The sequence below is a fragment of the Equus asinus genome, chromosome 9 (assembly GCF_041296235.1).
Source record: "Equus asinus isolate D_3611 breed Donkey chromosome 9, EquAss-T2T_v2, whole genome shotgun sequence".
NCBI classification, from domain to species: Eukaryota; Metazoa; Chordata; class Mammalia; order Perissodactyla; family Equidae; genus Equus; species Equus asinus.
The window spans coordinates 14,131,910-14,151,849 of record NC_091798.1 but is presented as its reverse complement, the minus strand read 5'-3'; the positions used below and the strand labels follow the sequence as shown (position 1 = coordinate 14,151,849).

General features: G+C 48.8%; 1 protein-coding gene across 1 annotated transcript in view; it reads right to left on the bottom strand.

Annotated features, from left to right (window-relative positions):
* SLIT3 (slit guidance ligand 3) overlaps positions 1–13,961 on the bottom strand; it is a 588,267-nt gene extending 574,306 nt beyond the window's left edge. Inside the window, exon 1 of the mRNA XM_070517106.1 lies at positions 13,325–13,961. Within this exon, the coding sequence (XP_070373207.1) occupies positions 13,325–13,521 (197 nt within the window). The 5' untranslated portion in view covers positions 13,522–13,961. The remainder of the gene's footprint in view (positions 1–13,324) is intronic.
* Positions 13,962–19,940: the final 5,979 nt, after the last annotated feature.

Below are 19,940 nucleotides of genomic sequence, written 5' to 3'. Positions count from 1 at the left end.
CCTGCAACTTCGTTTACAAAGTTTTGCTCTGGGTTGTTTACAGGCACAACTGTTCCTGGAGCTTTAAACCTCCATGTAAGAAGGTAGACTACTCTAAGGCCACCACGCTGCAAGGAAGCTCAAGCCCCATAGAGAGGGCACATGTGGGCACCCGGATCAACAGCCCAGCTGAGCTCAGCCTTCAAGCGAACCAGCCCAAGTACGTGACATGTGAGTGAACAGTCTGCAGACGATTCTAGCCCAGCCATTCCAGCCTCCTCCAGTCATTCCCATACTCTCCAGCTGATGCCTCACACCTCAGGGAGCAGAGACCAGACATCCTTACTGAGCTACGTCCAAAACCCTAACCCAAAGGAGAATGGAGCGTAACAAAATGCTCATGGCTTTACAACACTAAGTTTTGAGGTGGTTTGTTAAGCAGCAATAGGTAATCAGAATAACGGCTTTTTGAGTGATTACTCAAGACCAGGCACTACACTCTAAGCCTGCCATGTGTTACCTCGTTTGATCCTCCCAGCAGCCCAAAAAAGCAGGTGACTGTCAAAGAACATGCTCAAGATTACCTAGCTAGGGACGGCATTCCAGCCCAGGTCACACGAACGCCAGGGTCAATACCCCAGACCACTCTGCTACACAGGAAGGGAAATCACATCCCTCCTCCAAGTCTACAAATCCCAAAGCCGATCAGTTTTAAGAAACGCCGACTGCTATTTTTGAAACTAAACATCATTTTCTTTCTTAATTTCAGAAGGCTTACTGTGGAGCTGAGCTAATTATTTGAGCCTTAATCAAGGACCAGCCACTCCCCGAAGCAGCTGTCCTGGCCTCTCTATTGCCTCGAGAAAGTCCCTTGGGTTAGTTGGATGTTGGCTCAGGTCTAAACCCAGCCCCCAGAAGTGAGGATGCACAGGGCTGAAAGGATCCTTGGAGATCATCCAGTCTGTTCCCTTTATCCCCTTTAAAGACGAAGAAACTGAGGCCCAGAGAGGTCAAGTGACTTGTCCAAGGTCACACGGTGTGTTGAGAGGTACAGCCAGGTCTCCAAATTCCCAGGCAAGCATTCTTTCCACCGCACCACGCTGCAGTGGCTAAAAATTCCCCAGAGCTGCCTCCCTCGGCCCTCCTCTTGACAAAGCTGTTTTCCCCCCACACAACTACACACAGTCACATTTGGCAGGAGGTGCTATCAGCCCCGCTCTGCTCGTGAAATGCTGTTTTGCAATGGGGCCTCTTTGTTCGTTAGCAACACAGACAAAGAAAACCTCAGTGTAGTCTTCTCGGAAGGAGATGTTTCTTGTTTTAAAGACAGGAAGAGGGTTTCCTGGCTGAATATGGCTCAAATCAGCATGCAGCTCCAGTCAGGAAGGAACCCAGAGGAGATTTAGGTCTCTGCAAAATTTCTAGAACATACAAGGAGGGCACACGGCAGGAGGAAGCTTATGGGAAATGTTTCAGAAAGTATTAAAACGTACGCCTAAACAGAGCAGATTGGTTACCATCTTGTGGCATGAAGTAATTAGAGGGGGGGACCACTAGCATCGTTAAAAACTCCCCTGGAGCAATTGGCCTTCCCAGTTTGGATCCCTGCTCCAGTCCTTCTTCCCAGCGTTCCTTCCCTTGCCATTTTCCCCATCTGGGATCTTCCCTTTCTGGACCCTAAATAACCTACTGTGGTGCGTAGGACCCTTGGGATGTGATCTCCCTCTAAAGTCCTCATCTGGAGCCTCTCCCCCCTGGCTCTACATCATTCCTTCTTTTTGTACTAGATTTGGTCCCTCCTCTGTCTCCCTAGCGTCCCAGGTTGCAGATGCTTCCTACGGCTCTGAGGGATCTTTACTGAAGACCAAGTGCTGTGAGGGAGGCTGAAATGAAAGCAGGGCAAACTTCTCAGGAGGGCAGCTCACAAAGCTCAGGTCCCTCCTGTTACTGCCCTAAGACGTTCACCTGTCCAGGTGCGCTGAGATCAGTGCGAGGAGGTAGACCAGATGATCTCCAGAGATGCCTCCAAAGCCTGAAAATCGCTTGGCTCGGGAAGGAGACAAGAGGGGGAGGGACACAAGCAAGTTGCATGGCAGAAATTCAGAACTTGTAAGCTGGGAGCAGATGGAAAGAAAAGTGCCAACTTCTAGTAGGAGGAGATGTAATGCATGCGTTTCTCGGGGCTCTTGAAAGCCTCAGGTCTCCTATTCCAAAGAACGAAGTGAACGCTGCCTGAGGAGCACCTCCCTGTGCACAGACACATCACAGGTCTCCAGGCACAAGAGAGAAGTCCAGAAAGAAACCTGGCCAAATTAAAGTTCTCAGACCCTTCCCTTCCAAGCCAAGGCCTCCCCATAGCCTACCCCACACCTAGGCAAACCCTGCCCAAAGGGCAATTGTCAATCCAAAGCCCCCTCCCTCATTTTCCCCTGGGAAAATCCCTACCTGCTCAGTGAGACGTAAGAGAGAAGAATAACGGAATTAACACCCCAGGGAAACAATGTCCAGTGGTCTAGATACAGGTGGAACAGCCAAAGGAGGAACCCAAAGGAGGCCCTGTATCTCCTCCTGGCCTCAGACGCCGCTGTGCTGTGTGTCAGTGTTTATGAAATGCTTCTCAAATAAGGTCAGTATTCTACACAGAGTTAGGACTCTAATAAAATGCAGAACTTGTGCTGTTTGCCAGCTAGCTGCGGAGGCATACTTGAATGCTTTCTTGGATACAATTGTTCTCAGATTAATATTTTCTTTTTTTAATTTCACTTCTACTATTTTTTTTTAAATGATATGTGAGTTTTCCTACGTATCTGTACCCACTAAAAGGGATGAGCGGGGCTTGCTTTCATCAGTGGTTCCTGAGGGCTTAGTGTCTCATCTTCCATTGTTCTAGCATTTCGCCCCCACCCTATAAGTCTCTCTGAACCCAGCACGGTGGCCTCCGCCTTGTCAGGCATTTGTGGGAAGGGACAGCTCAGACTGATTTTCATATTATTTTGAGTTGTTCTACTATGAGGACATTTCACTTGCTTTATTCATCATTGCTCCTGGCACATAGTAGGCACTCTATAAATGGCTCCTTTCAATGACTCCATCCTTCCCGGGGCCCCTTTTTTGGTCTGACTGTCATGTACGCTGCCACTTCTTAATCACCCAGTTAGGCAAAAAGTCCTCTAAACTCCACCTGGTTGGGTTGCTGACAGGCCTGGTGTGAGGCTATATCTGCATCTGTAAAAGGTGCGTCTTGATAAGTGGGAAAAAACAAAAAGGAAAAATCCCCCGAGTAAGAGTCCCAGGACATGGGCGACTCCAAGCAAGGTGCTGGAGCTCACCCAGTTTCCTCATCGGTAAATGCACGATTTGAAGATGAATCCTGATCATCCTTCAGATACAGGATTTAGTGGTTAAAATCAGACATGGTGGGTGGACTCATTAAGGTACTTGCATAGCACTAAACTCAGGAGGCATTTGCAGACATCTGATCTCATTTAAACCCTGCATCAGTCCCATGAGAGAAGTGTTATTCCTACCATTCTAAAGGTTACATATGAGACAACTAAGACTTGGAAAGATCCTCCTACATGGTCGTGCAGTTTAAAAAAATGATGGAAACCAGGATTCCGCCTAGGTCTTTTTACTCATTTAAGGTTACATCCAATTGAACTCCCCATTGGTTTCTCACTAATAGCACTCAGAAATTCCATTTACAAAACACTTTTCTACCTACATTAGAGAGCTGGGCAGATGGGGAGGAGAAAAAAAGAATGTCAGAGGGGCTGGCTCGGTGGCAGAGTGGTTAAAGTTCGTACACTCTACTTTGGCAGCCTGGGGTTCACAGGTTTGGATTTCTGGCACAGACCTACACACCGCTCATCAAGCCATGCTGTGGTGGCATCCCACATACAAAATAGAGGAAAATCGGCACAGAGGTTAACTCAGGGCCAATCTTCCTTACCAAAAAAAAAAAGGAAAAAAAAAGAATGTCCAGAAAGTGCTAGGCAGTCCAGAAACTTCTGCAACACATTTCTGAGCAGGACAGCTCTCCAATGAAACTGACATTGCTGAGCATTTCAATCACAGAACAATCTGCTCTATTCTCTGCTTGGGTTGCAGGGAGCACAGGAGCACATTGTAAGTAATTCATCATTCACAGAGTCCAGCCCCAGAACACCCCTACCTATGATCCTAGGCATCATAAAAGGTTTCAGATGGCCATGAAGAGGAAGTCTGAGGTTGTTTCCAGGACACGGCCATGAAGGTCCAGGCCACAGAGAGCCTCCTGAAATCCAATCTCAGGACCTGAGGCTTAGATGGTGGAAGTCCAAATTCAGTACTGAGGCTACAGAGGGTTACGTGGAGGGCAGGAGACGGCAAGAAGCCAAGCTGGAAGGATCAAGGCAGGAGCCAGGTGCAGCTCAGGCTCAGGGAGAGATGTCCAAGTCTACAGTCAAATTCACAAACCTCACAGAAGAGGACCATGGATTCCACACCATGCAGACCAGCCCCAGTCAGGGCATACACTAATTCTACAGGGCAGGGGAGCAAGGAGTGGGTACGCTGGGTAGCAGACAGGAACTAGGGAGGCCAAAAAACTCGAGGGAGTCAAGGTGGGTGGTTAAATGTGCTGGCAGACTTTCAGGAATCACAGTCCACAATGCTGCTAAATGCAGAATGAATCAGGGGTCAGGAACCCAGACCGGTGTTTCGGACAAGAGGAGTCTGAGCCCACACAGGCAGTGAGAAGGCCCCAAAAAGTGAAGTCACGGCCACTCCAGCCAGTATGCATCTTATATGCATCCTGTTCTAGAAGGACCTGCTCTCAGGGTAGGGATCAGGGCTGAGAGAAGGTGAGTAGTGCATTTAACTGGAAAGGAAACGCTCTCTGCCAAAATGTCAGCAGATACTCGTGAGGGAAAATACTAGTCAAGAAGACCCATCAGAACTGTTCTTGGATGGTTTATCCCCTCAAATTCAAAATAAAAACAATAATCAGCCACATAACCCTGGTGATAGTTTTCCTAAGACTTGACCTACTGGATTCGGTTCTAAACACCTCTGTTTGATGAAACTTCCTAAAACACAGGTCCTATCATTTTCTATTGGGCTCTGGGTCTCATAGGTTCCGTGTAACTGTGAACTTCTGCAAATCTGTATCACGTTCTCATTACCACCTACGGGAACCCTACTCATCCTCAAGCTCCAATCTGAATGCCACCTACTCCCCTAACTGGACATGGCTGTTTGGCCAGGCGTCCAGAACATAGCTCTGGCATTCCTCCTGGGGTGCCTTCCTTTGAACAGGTGTTCCCTGATTCAACTGGAACTCAGTGAGGTTTTCTGTTTTTTTATTTCTTCTGGTTGTTCTCTGAGAACTGGGTTTGGAAGACAGAGAAGAGGGTGACATAAAAACTTTGGCAGAAATGACATGACCAGTGGTTGGAGCACAGACCTGACACCAGACTGCCTGGATGAACCCTGACTCCACTGCTCCTACCTGGGGAAGTGACTTCACTCTCTGACTCAGTTTCCTCATCTGTAAAACGAGGACAGTATGAGTCCCTGCCTCGCGTGATTGGTAGATTAATTGAGTCCATGCACGTAAAGTGTGAGAGCAGTGCCAGGCACAAAGAGGGGCTCAATAAATGGGAGCTGTTGTGGCGGTGGTGATTGTTTCTGTCATTATTATTATTATTTATGGAGCTCTGGGGAGAGTCCTCTATGCTTCAACCTCCATCGCATTCATTCCCAGCCCTACTCAAGCATATGTACCCTGTGCCAGTGGGCACCCCAAGATGTTAAGAGAAATCCCTTTGAGAAACTGAGGCTTCCCAGCTGAGCGCAGCTACTAACAGAATTCTCAGGCTAAAACACTTTACAGGAGAGAATAACACACACACACCTACACACACCACATTCCCATGCTGGTGGGGCTGCATCCTAACAGGGCAAGGGGGAAGCTAAAGTCATGACGGAAAGCGCTATGAGAAACCAAGAGTTTACAGACAATTCAACAAACAGAGAAATTAAGCATTAATAGGAAATCACTCCAGGGAAAATATGAACAGAAGCCCAGGGAAAGAAGACGCCACAGGCCAACAAGACCTCAACATTTTCATCCACCTCAGCCAGACAGAACAGGACAGTATATATACATAATCTGCACCCCAGACCTTAGAACGACTTCGAAAAAAGCAGAGAGGACTCTGCTGATTATCCTGACAACCTGGATAAAGATCCATAGGGCAAGATGGCTAAAATTGCAGAGGAAATCGGGAGAGGGAGAGTAATATGCTAGATAAGAAAATAAAACTAGAAACTCTTCCTGAAAAGCTGATGAAATGAAACTATTGGCCAAAATTTAATTAGGATAAATGCAAAGTGTTGCACTTAGACTCTCAAGAGTCAACCGCACACGTGCAGGATGGGGGAAAAATAGGACCAACAGCAGGGAGTGCTGGGCAGACACTGGGGATGCAGTGAACAGCCTGGTCAAAATGAGCCAGGCCAGGCAGGTGGCTGTCCCAAGTGAAATGTCCCTGTAGAACGCACTGAGAGAGGTCAAGCTGGTGAGGGAGCGGCAGGTCTCACTCTAATATGAGGCAAAGAAGATTGGAACCCTATTTGGAGGAAGGTCACCAGGAACGGGGAGAGGGCCTGCGTTCAAGTCTAACACGCACAGAATAGTCGAGGTAATTATCAAAGTTTGCGGAAGACTTGGGTAAGTGGGTGGTGAGAAACATAACAGCAATAAGATTTTTGAAATCCTATCATTCGGGAAAAGAATTATACTTGCTCTGTGTAATAACAAGCAATGAAAGACAGGCTCAACCTCCAAACAAAGAAAAATTTCTCCTCAGTACGGTTTTTAAAATAGGATAAATTGCTTTAGGAAGAACTGAGTTCCTCATCACTGGATGTAATCAAGCAAAAGAGAAGGACCATTTTCCCCAAAATTATGTTGGTGGAAGATCAACCTGCACATGGTTGGAACTTGGACAAGAGGACCCCTTTCGACCCTGACGATTCATGTTTTTCCTAATCAGGTTTTATCTTGAGCATGCTCTGGAAGGATGACTACGGCCAGTAGGAATTATGATAGTAATAACGATAGGAATATTCACGGGGGATGCTTACTGATCCGGGCAGTCTATGTGAGTTAATTCAGCACTCATAGCATTCTATGAAGGGGGTACTTTTATTATTCCTATTTTACAAATGAGGAGAGCGAGGTCACCCAGCTCATAAGTGGTAAAGCCAGGATGTGAACCCTGTCTGGGTCTGGAGTCTACACAGCTACCCACAAAGATCATCACTTTTCCCACCTCCCAAGCCACTCAGTGCTGGAGATTTTGAATCACACACCCCTCGACCAATGCTTCCCAGGGAACGGCTGTATCAAATACTGTGCTGGCAACAGAACTCGGAAGACCACAGCGAGTGGGAAGGAAAGTATAGGCTTTGGCAGACCAGCAATAACAGTAGTTACAAAACACAGTCCAGGTCTTCAGAACAGAGCAGCAGAGGATCCCTACTGTGAGCTCTTCCCACCTGGGCAAGGCTGATTTCACTCTAAGGATGGAGAATGACGAATCACCGAGAGCCTTGAAAACTCAGCACGGGGCACCACAGCAGGCGCCCTCTGCATCTGTCCCACCTGGTATCAGTGGTGCTCCAGAAACGCTCGCCGGAGAAGCCTTGTGGTTTTCTCTCCAGCAGTTCTAAAAAGGGTTAAGACCACCTTACATAATGAGGGTGGAGCAAGCTAGTAAATACAGCTGTTTCAAGTAAAAGCAGTAACGGAGGCGGACATGGGAAGTCAGTAAAAGGAGGTATTTAGGGAAAGGCAGGAGGAACGAGAATTGAAAAAAAAAAAGTCAGGGCCAAAAATTCCCCATGAAAATTAACCTCCAAAAATAAATAAATAAAATGCATTCCTTATTTAAATAGACCACAAAGCAGCACGCCCATGGAAAAGATATAAACCACTTCAACCATAATCCCCTTTTCATGGAACAGAGGACAACCTGGGCTTAGCTGGAGAGGTGGGGGGAGGGGGCCAGGCACGAGAGTGTTGGGCACAGTCTATGTGCAGGCAAGGAAGTGGCCTCGAGAGGGCACATTTACCATGGGCATCTCAAACCTTGCAGCTGGATGGGGCCTGAGATGAAGAAATGGAAATGAGAGCTATGGTCGCTGTCACTACTAGTGTGCGGAGGCCTATGTGCCAGTACTGTGATAAGCACTTAGTACACGTTATTTCATTTAATCGTCCCCAAGAGGAACGTTCACTATGCACACGTTACGGGGAAGGAAGAGCAGCTGGAGAAAAAATGGGCTGGGCACCGTGCTGCCTGCATTCCACGGATTGCCTCAGGGCCCGTTCACAACACTCCCACAGGGCCAGTGCAACTACCACCCCTGGATCACTGGTGTGGGAAGGCCGTACAAGGGAGTAAATCGACTGCTGCCTAGAGGAGGGGAGGAACCCACCTGGGTGCCACAGCAAAGACAAAACAGAGCCCGAAGTCAAGCCAGAGCTGTCTGTCTCCAGAGCCCATGTCTGGACCACCAGGCACTGACACCTGCCTGCCACAGCCCACTCAGTCAGCACAAAAGCTCGCACGACTCTCAGACCCATCGTTCTCACTTTCAGGGGAGACAGAACTCTGGGACAGCACACAGAACTGCAGAGAAACAAAACAACAATCAAAATGGCAAAAATGCAGAAATAATTTAAGACCCAGATGATCGGCAAAAGCAAAACTTAATAATGATCCTACAAATACATCAATTAATACAAGAAGAGCAGCAATCAAAAACCGCAGAGAGCGCAGGATGGAGCTGATGAGTGCCTGATTAGAAAGTCCTACGGTTTAAGTGTTCAAGATTTCTAGCTCTTTTCAGGGGCATGTGCACAGTAGGAGTTTTGCAAGGTTGCTAAGCAACGCCTGGCAACCAGACTCCAGCGTGGATCACTCATTAGGAGTCCTTGGTAACACTAGGAAGGCAATAATTTTAGTTCATGAAAGCCAAATTTTCAAAACCCTTAATAACTCATGTAATAGGTTATTAGTAAGTAGCCCTTAGCCATACATAAAAATGCAAATCTATAATTGTCCATCTTTCACTTATAAGAACTAAAGAAAGATTTGTATTTTTGAGATTCATCATTTATTCAACACGTACTTGTGGAAAACCTACTATGTACCAGGCCCTATTCTAGGCACTGGGGAAATGGACCGTGACAGTTCACCAGTGAACTGCAGACTATACACAGAAAACCATTTATCCTAGAATTCTACTTTCAGGAAAATGAGGCCCAGAGAGGAAAAGCAATCTGTTTAGAGTTGCACAGCATACTGGAGGCAGGTGCACTCAGCTGCTCATGTCAAGCTAGAGAGCACTTTGCTTCCCTGAAAGGCCACCTCACTGTTGTCAGCCCAGATTGGCCCCATGATTCACCAGCTTGCCCCTGGTCCTCTGAGCTGGCCCTGAGGGCTGAGAGTACCAGGACGCAGAGCCTGGCTGTTGAGCATCTTGGAAAGTCTCCCACTTGACCTCGGGACCTCTGTGGTCAAGTAAGGGAAAGCCTATGACACGGTGTCGGTTTTTATTGGACCCAACCACCGGCGAAGCTTGCCGTCATCTGGAGTGATGGAGAAAATTAAGTTACCACATTCTCACGTTTCAGCCTTTCGCCCGTTTTCCTTCGCAAACAGGAAATGTTTATTTAAATACAGCAGTCTCCAGCATGTTCCAGAGCCAAGTGAAAAACCAAAGATGTCCACTCCTGCCCCACTCCGCTGTTCAGGCCACCACCTCGCCACAGGCGAGAAGCGGGCCTCCGCCTGCCTTGAGGCAGGACGGGGAGAAGGGGCCCCACGTGAGAGTTCATTTTCATCTGTCTCCTCTTCTTCCAGGCCGAGATTGTGGCTGGAGAAGAATTACATCTGTGGGCTCCTTTTGCACTCAGAAGGGTAAATGCAACATCTGTTTACTCTGCGCTCCATGGTAAATGTTTTGTCTCAGGCACCGCCATTCACTTCCTCTCCTCTTGTCCTCTAACTCTGCTGCACGGATAATAAATTACACTGAGTTCTCCTCTATGTTTATTTAGCTTTCTCATGGGTGTCACCTCCTCATTGAGTGCAAAAAAAATTGTCAGTAGTTTATAAACGACAGAGAGTTTCTCTTTCTGTGTGATGCGCTGACATTCTGGAGAAGAAGCTGGAACACAGACCCCCAACTCTGACACCAGCTTAATTATGAACAATTTAACAGGCCCCACTCCAGGCCTGAAGCAAAGTCCAAAGGGTGACCACATTATCCCCACGCAGCTTCTCCTGAATGGCGGACCGTGAGCGGATGAGGTCTCAGAAGTCAAAAACACCTAGAGAAACAACTATACACACACACACACACACACACACACACATACACACATCCCTTCATAAAAGCCTCTTTGGTAGGTAGCGCAGCAGGAATGAAGAGGGAGAAAATGCTGCTTCTTTGTTATAAACCATAACATAAACACTTGAGATCAGAAAACTGGATTTTAGAAAGGTCCCGAGCATCCGAGGCAGTGCTGACAAAACTTAGACCCCATGAAAAAATAAGCCCTGGGAAGTCAAAGAGGCTCACCAGAGGAAGTTGCCTTCTCCGTCCTTTGCTTACATTCTTTAAGTTGAATTGCTGGTTTTCTTCTGTATATGCAGTGATTTTATACACAGTTACTGGAATGCAGTAGAAGCTCAAGTAATGTTTGTCAAATGAATGAAGGGAGGAATGAATGAGAAATTCCTCCCTAAAGAAATCCTTAGCACAGCTTAGACATGCCAAATATCCCCCCAAGAGTTTGCAGAATTGAAATGTTACATCTGAGTTGACGGAGACAGGGTGAGGGGCGATGAAGGACCATTGGTGGGCTGCTCTTAACCCCTGTGCTCATCCTGACCCAGCTTGCTTCTGAAGACTGCCCCCTCTCCTGGGGAGGAAGGAGACTAGAATGAGGAGCTGAGGAGCCGGCCTTGGCAGCCTCATGGCCCCCATGCACCTGAGCCAAAGCAGCACCAGTGACCAGAAGCAAGGCAGATGAGACTCAGATATTCCAAAGGACTTCCTACTCTGCCATTGCCCGCCAGTGACCACGACTGCAGCAGGGGGCCCGTGGGAATGCCCAGGACTCCAGTCTCCACCCAGTGTCTTCAGTTGTGGAGTAGAAGGGCAGCCCCAAGCTGCCTAGGGCTCCTGGGGGAGGCGGCCAGTGGTGTGCTGGCTGCAGTGCCATGCCTACAGCTTTCGAAGACTCTCTCCATGCCAGAAGGAGTAGGGCCCACTCTCCTCGATTTCCCAAACATGCAAGATGATTTTGAAGATGAGAGAGACATAGCCCCAAGACCCTAAATAGGAGAGCTAATGTCAAAGCAAGCTGATGTTTGCAGGGCGCACCCAAAGGCGCAGCAACAGCAGCCTATCCTAAGACTGGTATTCTAAGACCGGAGCCCAGCGAGAACCTTCCCAGGACTGTCTGCTTATAGATCCTAGCCCAAACTGATGCTTGTTTGAAGGATGTCCAGCAGAGAGGTAGGAGCTATGGACTCAGGAGCCAGACATGCTGAAATTCAAAGACTTAACTAGCTATACGACCTTGAGCAAATGACAAGATGGCTTAACTGTAAAGTGGACCAATAAGCATTACCTATGTAACTAATAAGACTGTTGTAGAGATTCAATGAGATAACACCCGTAAACAAATCAAGGCTCGGTAAGCATTCATTAAACATTAGCCTCAGTTATTATTTCACTAACTCATGTGGCTGGCCCTAGTAGGGGAGGGAGGGGAATTTAGTTTTTGAGTTATAGGCATCCAAAAATGCTACCAAAACAAGTTTTTCACTAGTATGGTAAAATATAATGTCTGAATTAAGTGGTGGAAACCTGGATTCTGGCCCTTTATTGTCATCAACTTGCTGTGTGACCTTGGGCAAGTCATTTCACATTTCTGAGGCTGGTTTTCTCTCTGTGTTAATGAAAGTTCAGCTCCAACTCTCTAGAATTGCATGGTTCAACCACACACAATAATCATACACTCGAAAAAAAATGTTTTGAGCCAAAGGAAAGCTCCAGGAAAAGGGATGGCAGTTCTACTGAGCGTCCGCCCAGGGACATATAAAGAGTGAGCAGGAGAGAGGTGGGGTGACAGGCAGTGATTAACAGGAATAACACACTCAGGGACAATTCATCGGAGACTCATGCCACTTGCTCCCAGTGTAAGAAGCTTCCAGTCAAGAAGGCGGAATGGAAGACCCACACACCTACCCCTCACACATGTGGGGAAGGGGCAGAACAAGGCGGAGAAGTCTAGCACACCAGAGCAAACGCTCACCCACTTCTGGGCTGTGTTCCCAGGCTTTCCAGCCCCCTCCAATTCTCGCTCCTTCCCCACTCCCCAACTGCGGGCTAGGAAAAGCCCACCCCTGAGTCCAAGTTTTGAATTTAGTCCGAGGATCAAAATGATAAATGTTTCCAAAACGTTGACATATGAAAAGTAAATATTTGGTTGCACAATTGGGGTTAAAACGAGGGTCAATCCACCCCACTCTCCAAGCGCCTCTCCTCTCGCTGCCAAGCCCGGGATCGAGGCTGAGTGCGGTTTGTAAGATTATAGCGCTCGGTCTCATTTAAAGGGCTGTCAGCATTTCCATTCTCCGGCCCGTTTGGGGAGGCATTTATAACCCAGCCATAAAAAATTCACCCGGGCTGCAACTTGGTATCTCCGAGGCTGCGCTCCAGGCACGGCGGGTTTTGCAAGCACCCACTCTGAATTCGTTAGGTTCCTCAGAAGTTAGACCTTCAAGCACACTCTCAACTTTCCTCGCAAGGGCAGCCAGAGAGCGGCTGATCTCCAAGCCGGTCACTGTCGCCTTGGGCCCTCTCTCCTGTCTCCGTGCCCTGACGCCCCATCACCCTTCAGCTTTCTCCTTCGCCCCCCTCTTTAATGAGCGCGGACCCCTTAGCCTCACCCTAAGACCTCACTGGCTGTGGTGTTCTCTCCTCCCCTCGCCTCCTGCCAGCGTTCTCCTTGGAAGCTGTCAGCGGGCCCTGAGTCGGGAGCTCTCACCCCCAGAAAGACACTGCTCTTCGCCTATCGCAGGGGGCTTCCAGACCTCTCTCCCCGAACCCGCCCAAAGCCACAGACCCCCAACTCAGAGTGAAGATCCGATCCAGGAGAGGATGAGAGCCAAGACCGCATTCAGCGCGGCCACGGGGATAGCAAGGATCTGGTGCCTGGGGCCCCTCTGTGGGACCCAGGTGGGTGGCCCGGGTGGGGCGGGGCGAGGGTACTCACAGGCGCTCGGCGTTGCGGGGGATACCCCGGGGAACCGTCCGGAGGCCCAGCCCGTGGCAGTCCACGCTGGCGGCAGAGCAGGTACACTTGGTGGGGCAGGCGGTGGCTGGGGGCCCACTCAGGACGCTCGCCAGCGCCAAGGCCAGCGCCAGGCGGGCGCGCACGGCGGCGCCGGCCCCTGTCCGCCCGGGGGCCATGGTGTGCAGGGGCCCGGGCCCGGAGGAGGCTGCCTTGGCGGGGCAAGACGCGTGGAGCCCGGGGAGGCGCGCAGGGAGCACGAGCGGCCTGGGGAGTGGGCGGTGGAGTTGGCGCGGAGGAGGAGCGAGCTCGGCGCTCAGGCGCACGGGGCGCGGGCGGAGCGGGGCGCGCCGGGCGGCGGCGGCGGCAGCAGCTCCATCGGCGGGGCCGGCGCTACCCCGCTGCGCATCGCTCGGAGTGCCCAGGTGCGGAGCGCCCCCTGGGCCCGCTGGCCCCGGGACCGGGGCGCGGGCCGGGTCCGGGACCTGGGGCGAGCGCAGTGGGGCACGGCGCCCGGGGAGGTCCGGCTTGGGGCCGGGCTCGGGAGCGCGGCGGCGGCTGGGGCACGGGGCGGCCGGGTGAGCTGGCCGGCGCTCGCTCTCTCCATTCACTGAGCAGGGCAGACACCGGAGACGCGGGCCCAACCCTCCCGCCCCCCCAAAAACGCCAGCTCCGCCTCCCATTGGCTGCGCCGCGCGTCATGTCGACTAAGTTGGGAACTTTGCTGGAGCGACTGAGGGCCCGGAGGGAGGAGGCAGCAGAGGAGGGAGAGGGAAGGAACCGGGCAGGAAAGGGGCTCGGCCAGCAGGGCCCCACAATTGAGACTCATTCACTCTTAGGAGCCAAGGAGTGATCAGGCTGGTGGCAGTTTTTCTTTTTTTTGGCACTGGGCCAGACCCTCTACTTGAGTTCTTTCCTTCAGTCCCAACCCCGTCCCGCAAAGGGGCATCTGAGTACCTAAAAAACCAAAGCTCAGAGAAGTGAAGTGACTTGCCAGAGGTCACACAGCTAGCAGGAGCCCGAACCGCGGCACTCTCATTCATCCATGTTTTGCGTCACAGCCCATCCAGGCCGCGTCCCTACCTCATCTACAAAGATCCTTGAAGATCCTACCTCATCTTGGCAAAGATGCACAACTTCTTCCTAAAGGGTCTTCTGTATCGACACTAAGGCAATCCACAGTCACACGTGTCACAGAAATGGTGGTCCGTGTTGTTCAGGTCGCTGCTGACAAACCCTACCCAGACGCCTGTCCTGCCTTGCCCAGGCTCCATGCCTGCTGTGTTGCTGAAAGTGTTGATGGCAGCGACTTGGACCCCTGAGTTGACAATGCTGTGTTCACAGTCTTTAGCTGCCACTTCCTGAGTGACTCTGGGTCAATCATGTCACCTCTGATCCTTGGCTTCCTCAAAGCAGTGGGGTCACAGCCCTGTCTGGGCCCACCTCACTGGGTTGTTTGGGGCCTCAAAGAAGAGAAAGTATTTTTTCAAAACAGTCATTCGCATGCAGTGCATCCCTTCTGCCCTCCACACCCTCGTTCTTCCAGTGCCCGCTCTAAATTGGCCAGGTCTGAGCTTTTCCAGATGCCGGTGGGGAGGGGCGTGTGTGTGTTAGAGGCTCCATAAATCCTTATAGGAATGATTTTGTTTGTTTGTTTGGAGGGAGAGGGCAGGAACTGGAGGAAGTATTCCCCAGACTTCCTTGAGGTCTGTTCACACTGGAAAAGTCTGAATGAGCCCTGCACATACACACATTCACACACAGACACAGATTTATGCCTACGCGTATGCTCATGCCCTCACACACAGTCATAGATGCTTGTGTACACTCACTCATGCTTACACACATGTAGACGCATGCTCACACACACACACGCACCGTAACAACAGCTATGCTCCTGAGAGCTCTTCCCTTCTCATTCATATAAATGCTATTCTGATTTCTTCTACCTCATTTTTGTTCAAGGAAACTTTCAACTACTTGAGTTCTTCCTTTTCTTTCGTATAAATGCTATTGTGATTCCTTCTACCTCATTTTCCTTCGAGGAAATTTCAACTACTTGAGCACCTCCTGTAATTATATGGTAGAGGTGTAGATTCTATTTTATTGCACTTAGCAGATTTTCAAAGTCTTAGCTTTAGGCACCCAAGTGTATGGACTGTACACACATACACACATGCACACTCTTCAGCCCCTCCATCATTCATAAACTGGTTAGATGCAATTTACTGCTGTTATTCTTGGGAGCAGCTTTCTGTACAGATGCCTTTGCCATCGCCCTCTCGTGGCCACAGAGGGTCTATACTCTGGTCCTTAGGGTGACTTCAGCATTTAAGAACTCTAAACATCCTTTCCTCTGAAGCTTTCCTCCAAACCTTGAACCAATTTAGTACCAGGACTGAGGCAGATGAGAGAACTGGGCAAAGGCCCAAGGGCACACAAGCGTCTCAGACTGTCTGGAGCAGAAAAGAGCAGGGTTTTCTTTGTTTTCCCAAATGCACGCTGGAGCATGTTTTGCAATCCCTTCAGGCTGGGCCTGGGTCTGTGCTCTGAGCACTGTGTGTGTGTGTGTGTGTCGGTGTTTTCCCTTTAAGCTGCTGGAGGGTTTCATGAGCATGACTAGATCCTTAAGTGACTTCATAGGCATTCAAGGGTGTTTCCCCTGGGAGAACCACCTTAAAACAAAGCCTGGGAGCCAATCATCCCTAAGGAAGGGGCAAGTAGAAGAAACAAGAGGTGCACAGGATACTGGCTGCACAGACTCTTGGAGTGTTTGGGCTGGAACAACCTTAGAAATCACCTAATCCAGCATTTCTGCAAGTACCTTCTGATGACTGCTAGTTATACACGTTTCTTCATGGGGGGAAGTTTCCTTGGGCAAAACTAGAGTGAGAAATGCTGCTCACTTTCACCTGTCTTGGTGGTTGCATCACAGCTGAGCATATTTAGGACCCTGAGAAGTCCTGCAATAAGGAAACTGGTCTGAGGTTTGTGTAACCCAGTTTTCCAGTATATCTGACCCTTTTTCATGTACACTTAAAATTCTTCTGGAATTTTTGGAGAACCCTCAATGTAATTCAACACTGTATTTAATCACATGGGAACTGAGTCTCAGAGAGGGAAGAACACTCGTACAAGGTCACCTGGCTAATTCAAGAGAGAGCCAGAGCCAGGATCCAGGGCTCCCAGTGCCTAGAATGGGGCTCCATCCACTGATTCTGAGGCATCTGCAGAATGTGTCAGCCTCCCAAGGGAAGAATTACTCTCCCTGGAGAAGTCTGGGTAAGTTCTTAGGAGGTCAGGCTGTTGGATAGGACTTTTTTTTTTAAGTGCCAGAGATGGCATTTATACTCTGTGGTGTGATTTTCAGAGTTCCACACAAATCTCCCAGGATTTTTGGATTTTTTCCAAACCTTTTGATTTTTCCCTTTACTTTTCCATAGGCTTCTCAAAAGGAAACTGTCCAGCCGTCCCCCCCAGAAAATTCATCTCAGACCTTGTCCTCCACCTGTTTTCTGTCTCTAAATGTGAGGAACCACCATTCACGTGGGCACTATCATCAGGTGAGGTGTTCTGGTTGCAGCAACAGAAAATAACTAAGTGAAGTCAAAAAATGACTTTTTAAGAAGGCCTTTGGATAGTGTACAGAATTTAAGGAAAAAACTGAAGAAGGAGGATTCAAAAAAGGCAAGAACCAAGGCAGGCTCTGGGTGCCAAGCCCACAATTTCCAGATTCCCATGAGGGAAAGACTGATCAGCCTGCTTAGGTCCCATGATCACCCTCTTGGCCAGAAAAGACCAGAACCTGTGGGTGACGGTTCCTTGGAAACCACACTCAGCTGGGCAGGCTGGAGCAGTGCTCTCCACGGAAAACTGGGGAGCTCTTAGCTGAACAAGTAGGGGGATGATGAGAAGGCAAAACAGTGCAAAGCATCTTCCCTCTGTCTCACACCACAGCCATTCAGTTCCTGAGTCCTGTTCATTCTTCCCCTTGATTATTTCTTGAATCTGCCCCCTCTTCATCCGTGGTCCTCCTGCCATTGTCCAGACCCTGGTTTCTTGCATGGTCTTTGCTCACATTGGCCCCCACATCAATTCTCTGACTTTATTTGTTTGTTTTGCTCCACCAATCCAGCAATCGATCCTTTGCTTTGATGGTCAAGGGATCTTTCCAAAATGCAGACCCGAAAATGCAATCCTAAACTTTGAAGCAGATTTCTGCCTCTACTAACTCATCAGCTCCCACGCTCCCACACGGCGGCGTCAAAGTGCCTCCTGGATCATCCTTCTCTGCTCGTTCTGATCTGGCTAGCCCAGAGTCAGTTTGCTGTCAGTTCCTCCAGAAACTTTGCTGGCCCAGCCTATTAAATCCTCAAGGGCAGTGACCCTATATAATCCATTTGCTTCAACATTTCCTTATAAAAATTTTCATACATACAGAGATGCCTAATCAGTTTTTGCATGCTTGATGCCTAGAGGTACAAATAAATCTTTGATGATTGATGAGTGAATAAATGAATGAATACGTGAACGAAGGATCTTCCCAATCAGCTAGCTTATTTGACATTCTCTTGTTGCAGTTTTACTTATTTTGATCCATGATACTTCATATTTTGTGGAGGAGGGAGGTTACATTCTTCCAGAATCTCTGGGAGAGCTCTTCGCAAACTGTACACATTCTTTCCCATTCTGATGTGTTTGCTCTCTCCCCGTTGAAACTTACCATTTATTCTGGTCATTCTCCAATGGATTGTCCAGATCACTGTCTGTCCATTGTCACCCTGTTCTATTCCCAAGGAGGCTGATCTCTATAGACTGTATCACCCCTTGGTTCTGGCCACGTGAGGAACTAGCAGAATATCAGAGAGCTGGAGGAGAGAGGCCAGGGCTTCCTCCTCAAGGACTTCAGTTTGGCAGTGGCTGCCTTCCTCTACTGAAGGTCATAGTTCATGTCCTTCAGCCCTGAACTCCAGCTTCCACTCCCATCCCCTTGCTTCTTCAAAGAGTAGGGGTAGGAACAGCTTCCCACTGGTGCTAAACTTTGGGCAGTCCCCATCCCATGTTGATTTCTTAACCACGCCTCACTTTTCTAAGTCTTCATTAAACTTTCTTCAATCACTCCTTTGAGTTTTGTCATCTGTTTCCTATCAGGGACCATGAAACTGACATACTACCTCACTGAGCCATAGAAGCAGATCCCTGAGGAGTAGGTGAACAGGGAGGGGAGGGAGAGAGGATGAAAACCCCACTTTGAGATTAAGACTGTGATCCCTATTAAATCCTGCTTGGAGCGAGACCAACCCAGGTATGTGAATTTTAGGTTGTTTTCTGGAGAGCAGGGTTAAGGGAGAAGTACCATCAGTCGGACCTGAGAGACGATTTTGTCAATGCAAATGCTTCTTTTTCTCTCCTCTGTGAAAGAAAAAACAATAAAGGCTTACTGCCAGTTAATCTATTGAGCTTCCCCACGGGGCAGGATATACTCTGACTAGGTAAGTGTTTGATGAATGAATACCTAATTTTGAAATAAATAACCTAACATGGAGAAGAAGGTAGAGAAACAGAATCTTCCAAAATCCAGATCCCTCTGTAATGGACCACTATTACTTGGTCTTTCACTCCAACATGTGATTGGGGTCCAGGACTTTCTTGTTCTCATAAGATCTTGTCTCCCTCAAGACTGAACTTTTAGGGGGTTGGCACATGACTGAAATGAGCAAATCAGAGTCTCCCTGGGATTTTTCCGCCTAGAACAGGAGAAAGAGATCCAGTTCCTCCGTGGTTGTAAAGCTAGACATGTGAAGAACAGGCCACGTTTTCAGCTGTGTGGCCCAAGCTGGTATAATAGAATGGATTTGACCCATTTCCCAGAATTGTAAGTGGCAACTAGCTTAATTTATCAATCAAACAAACATTTATTGAGAACTTCATATACGCCCAGGACAAAGCACAGCCCACAACTGGCAACAATCCAGTTAGGAAGACAAAGTTAAGATACATGAAAGAAGAGAAAAGATGTAGTATATAATTAAATGCTAATTGATGTAGGTCAGATAGTGAGTACTACAAAAATTCAAAAGAGGGAGAAATCACTTCAAGCTGGACTGGAAGGGCTGAGGAATACTCGTTGGCCTTTGAAGTATGCATAGATTTTATGACATCAATGGGAGGGAAAAGGATCTTTGCATCAAGAGAAGCATAGGCAAGGAGGCAGGAATAGGATGGTGTATGGGGGTGGGGAGAGGGCTTTGGGAATGTGAAATATGAGAGACTTTGGGGACAAATTTCTATTGGTTTGAGAGAAAATTTGAGAAAAAGAGTTTCGATGCCTGATTCGCCCTTGGAGGTGGCTTGGCCACCTTGTTTGGAAGTTGGAGTGCTCTGAGCAGAAGCAATGGCTCTGACCTTGAGAGATGATACAGATTGGAATCCCCAGAAGGAAACTAGAAATGTGCCCCCAGATCAACTTTGCCCTGGTCTGAGAGGAGGCCAGATGATCTGGGGAGCTCTTGTATCTCTAAACTGGTGCGTTGAGATGGTGACTCAGCCAGATGTGGGGTCAGCCAGAGTGCTGACCTGAGAGGCCTGGAAGACAGAT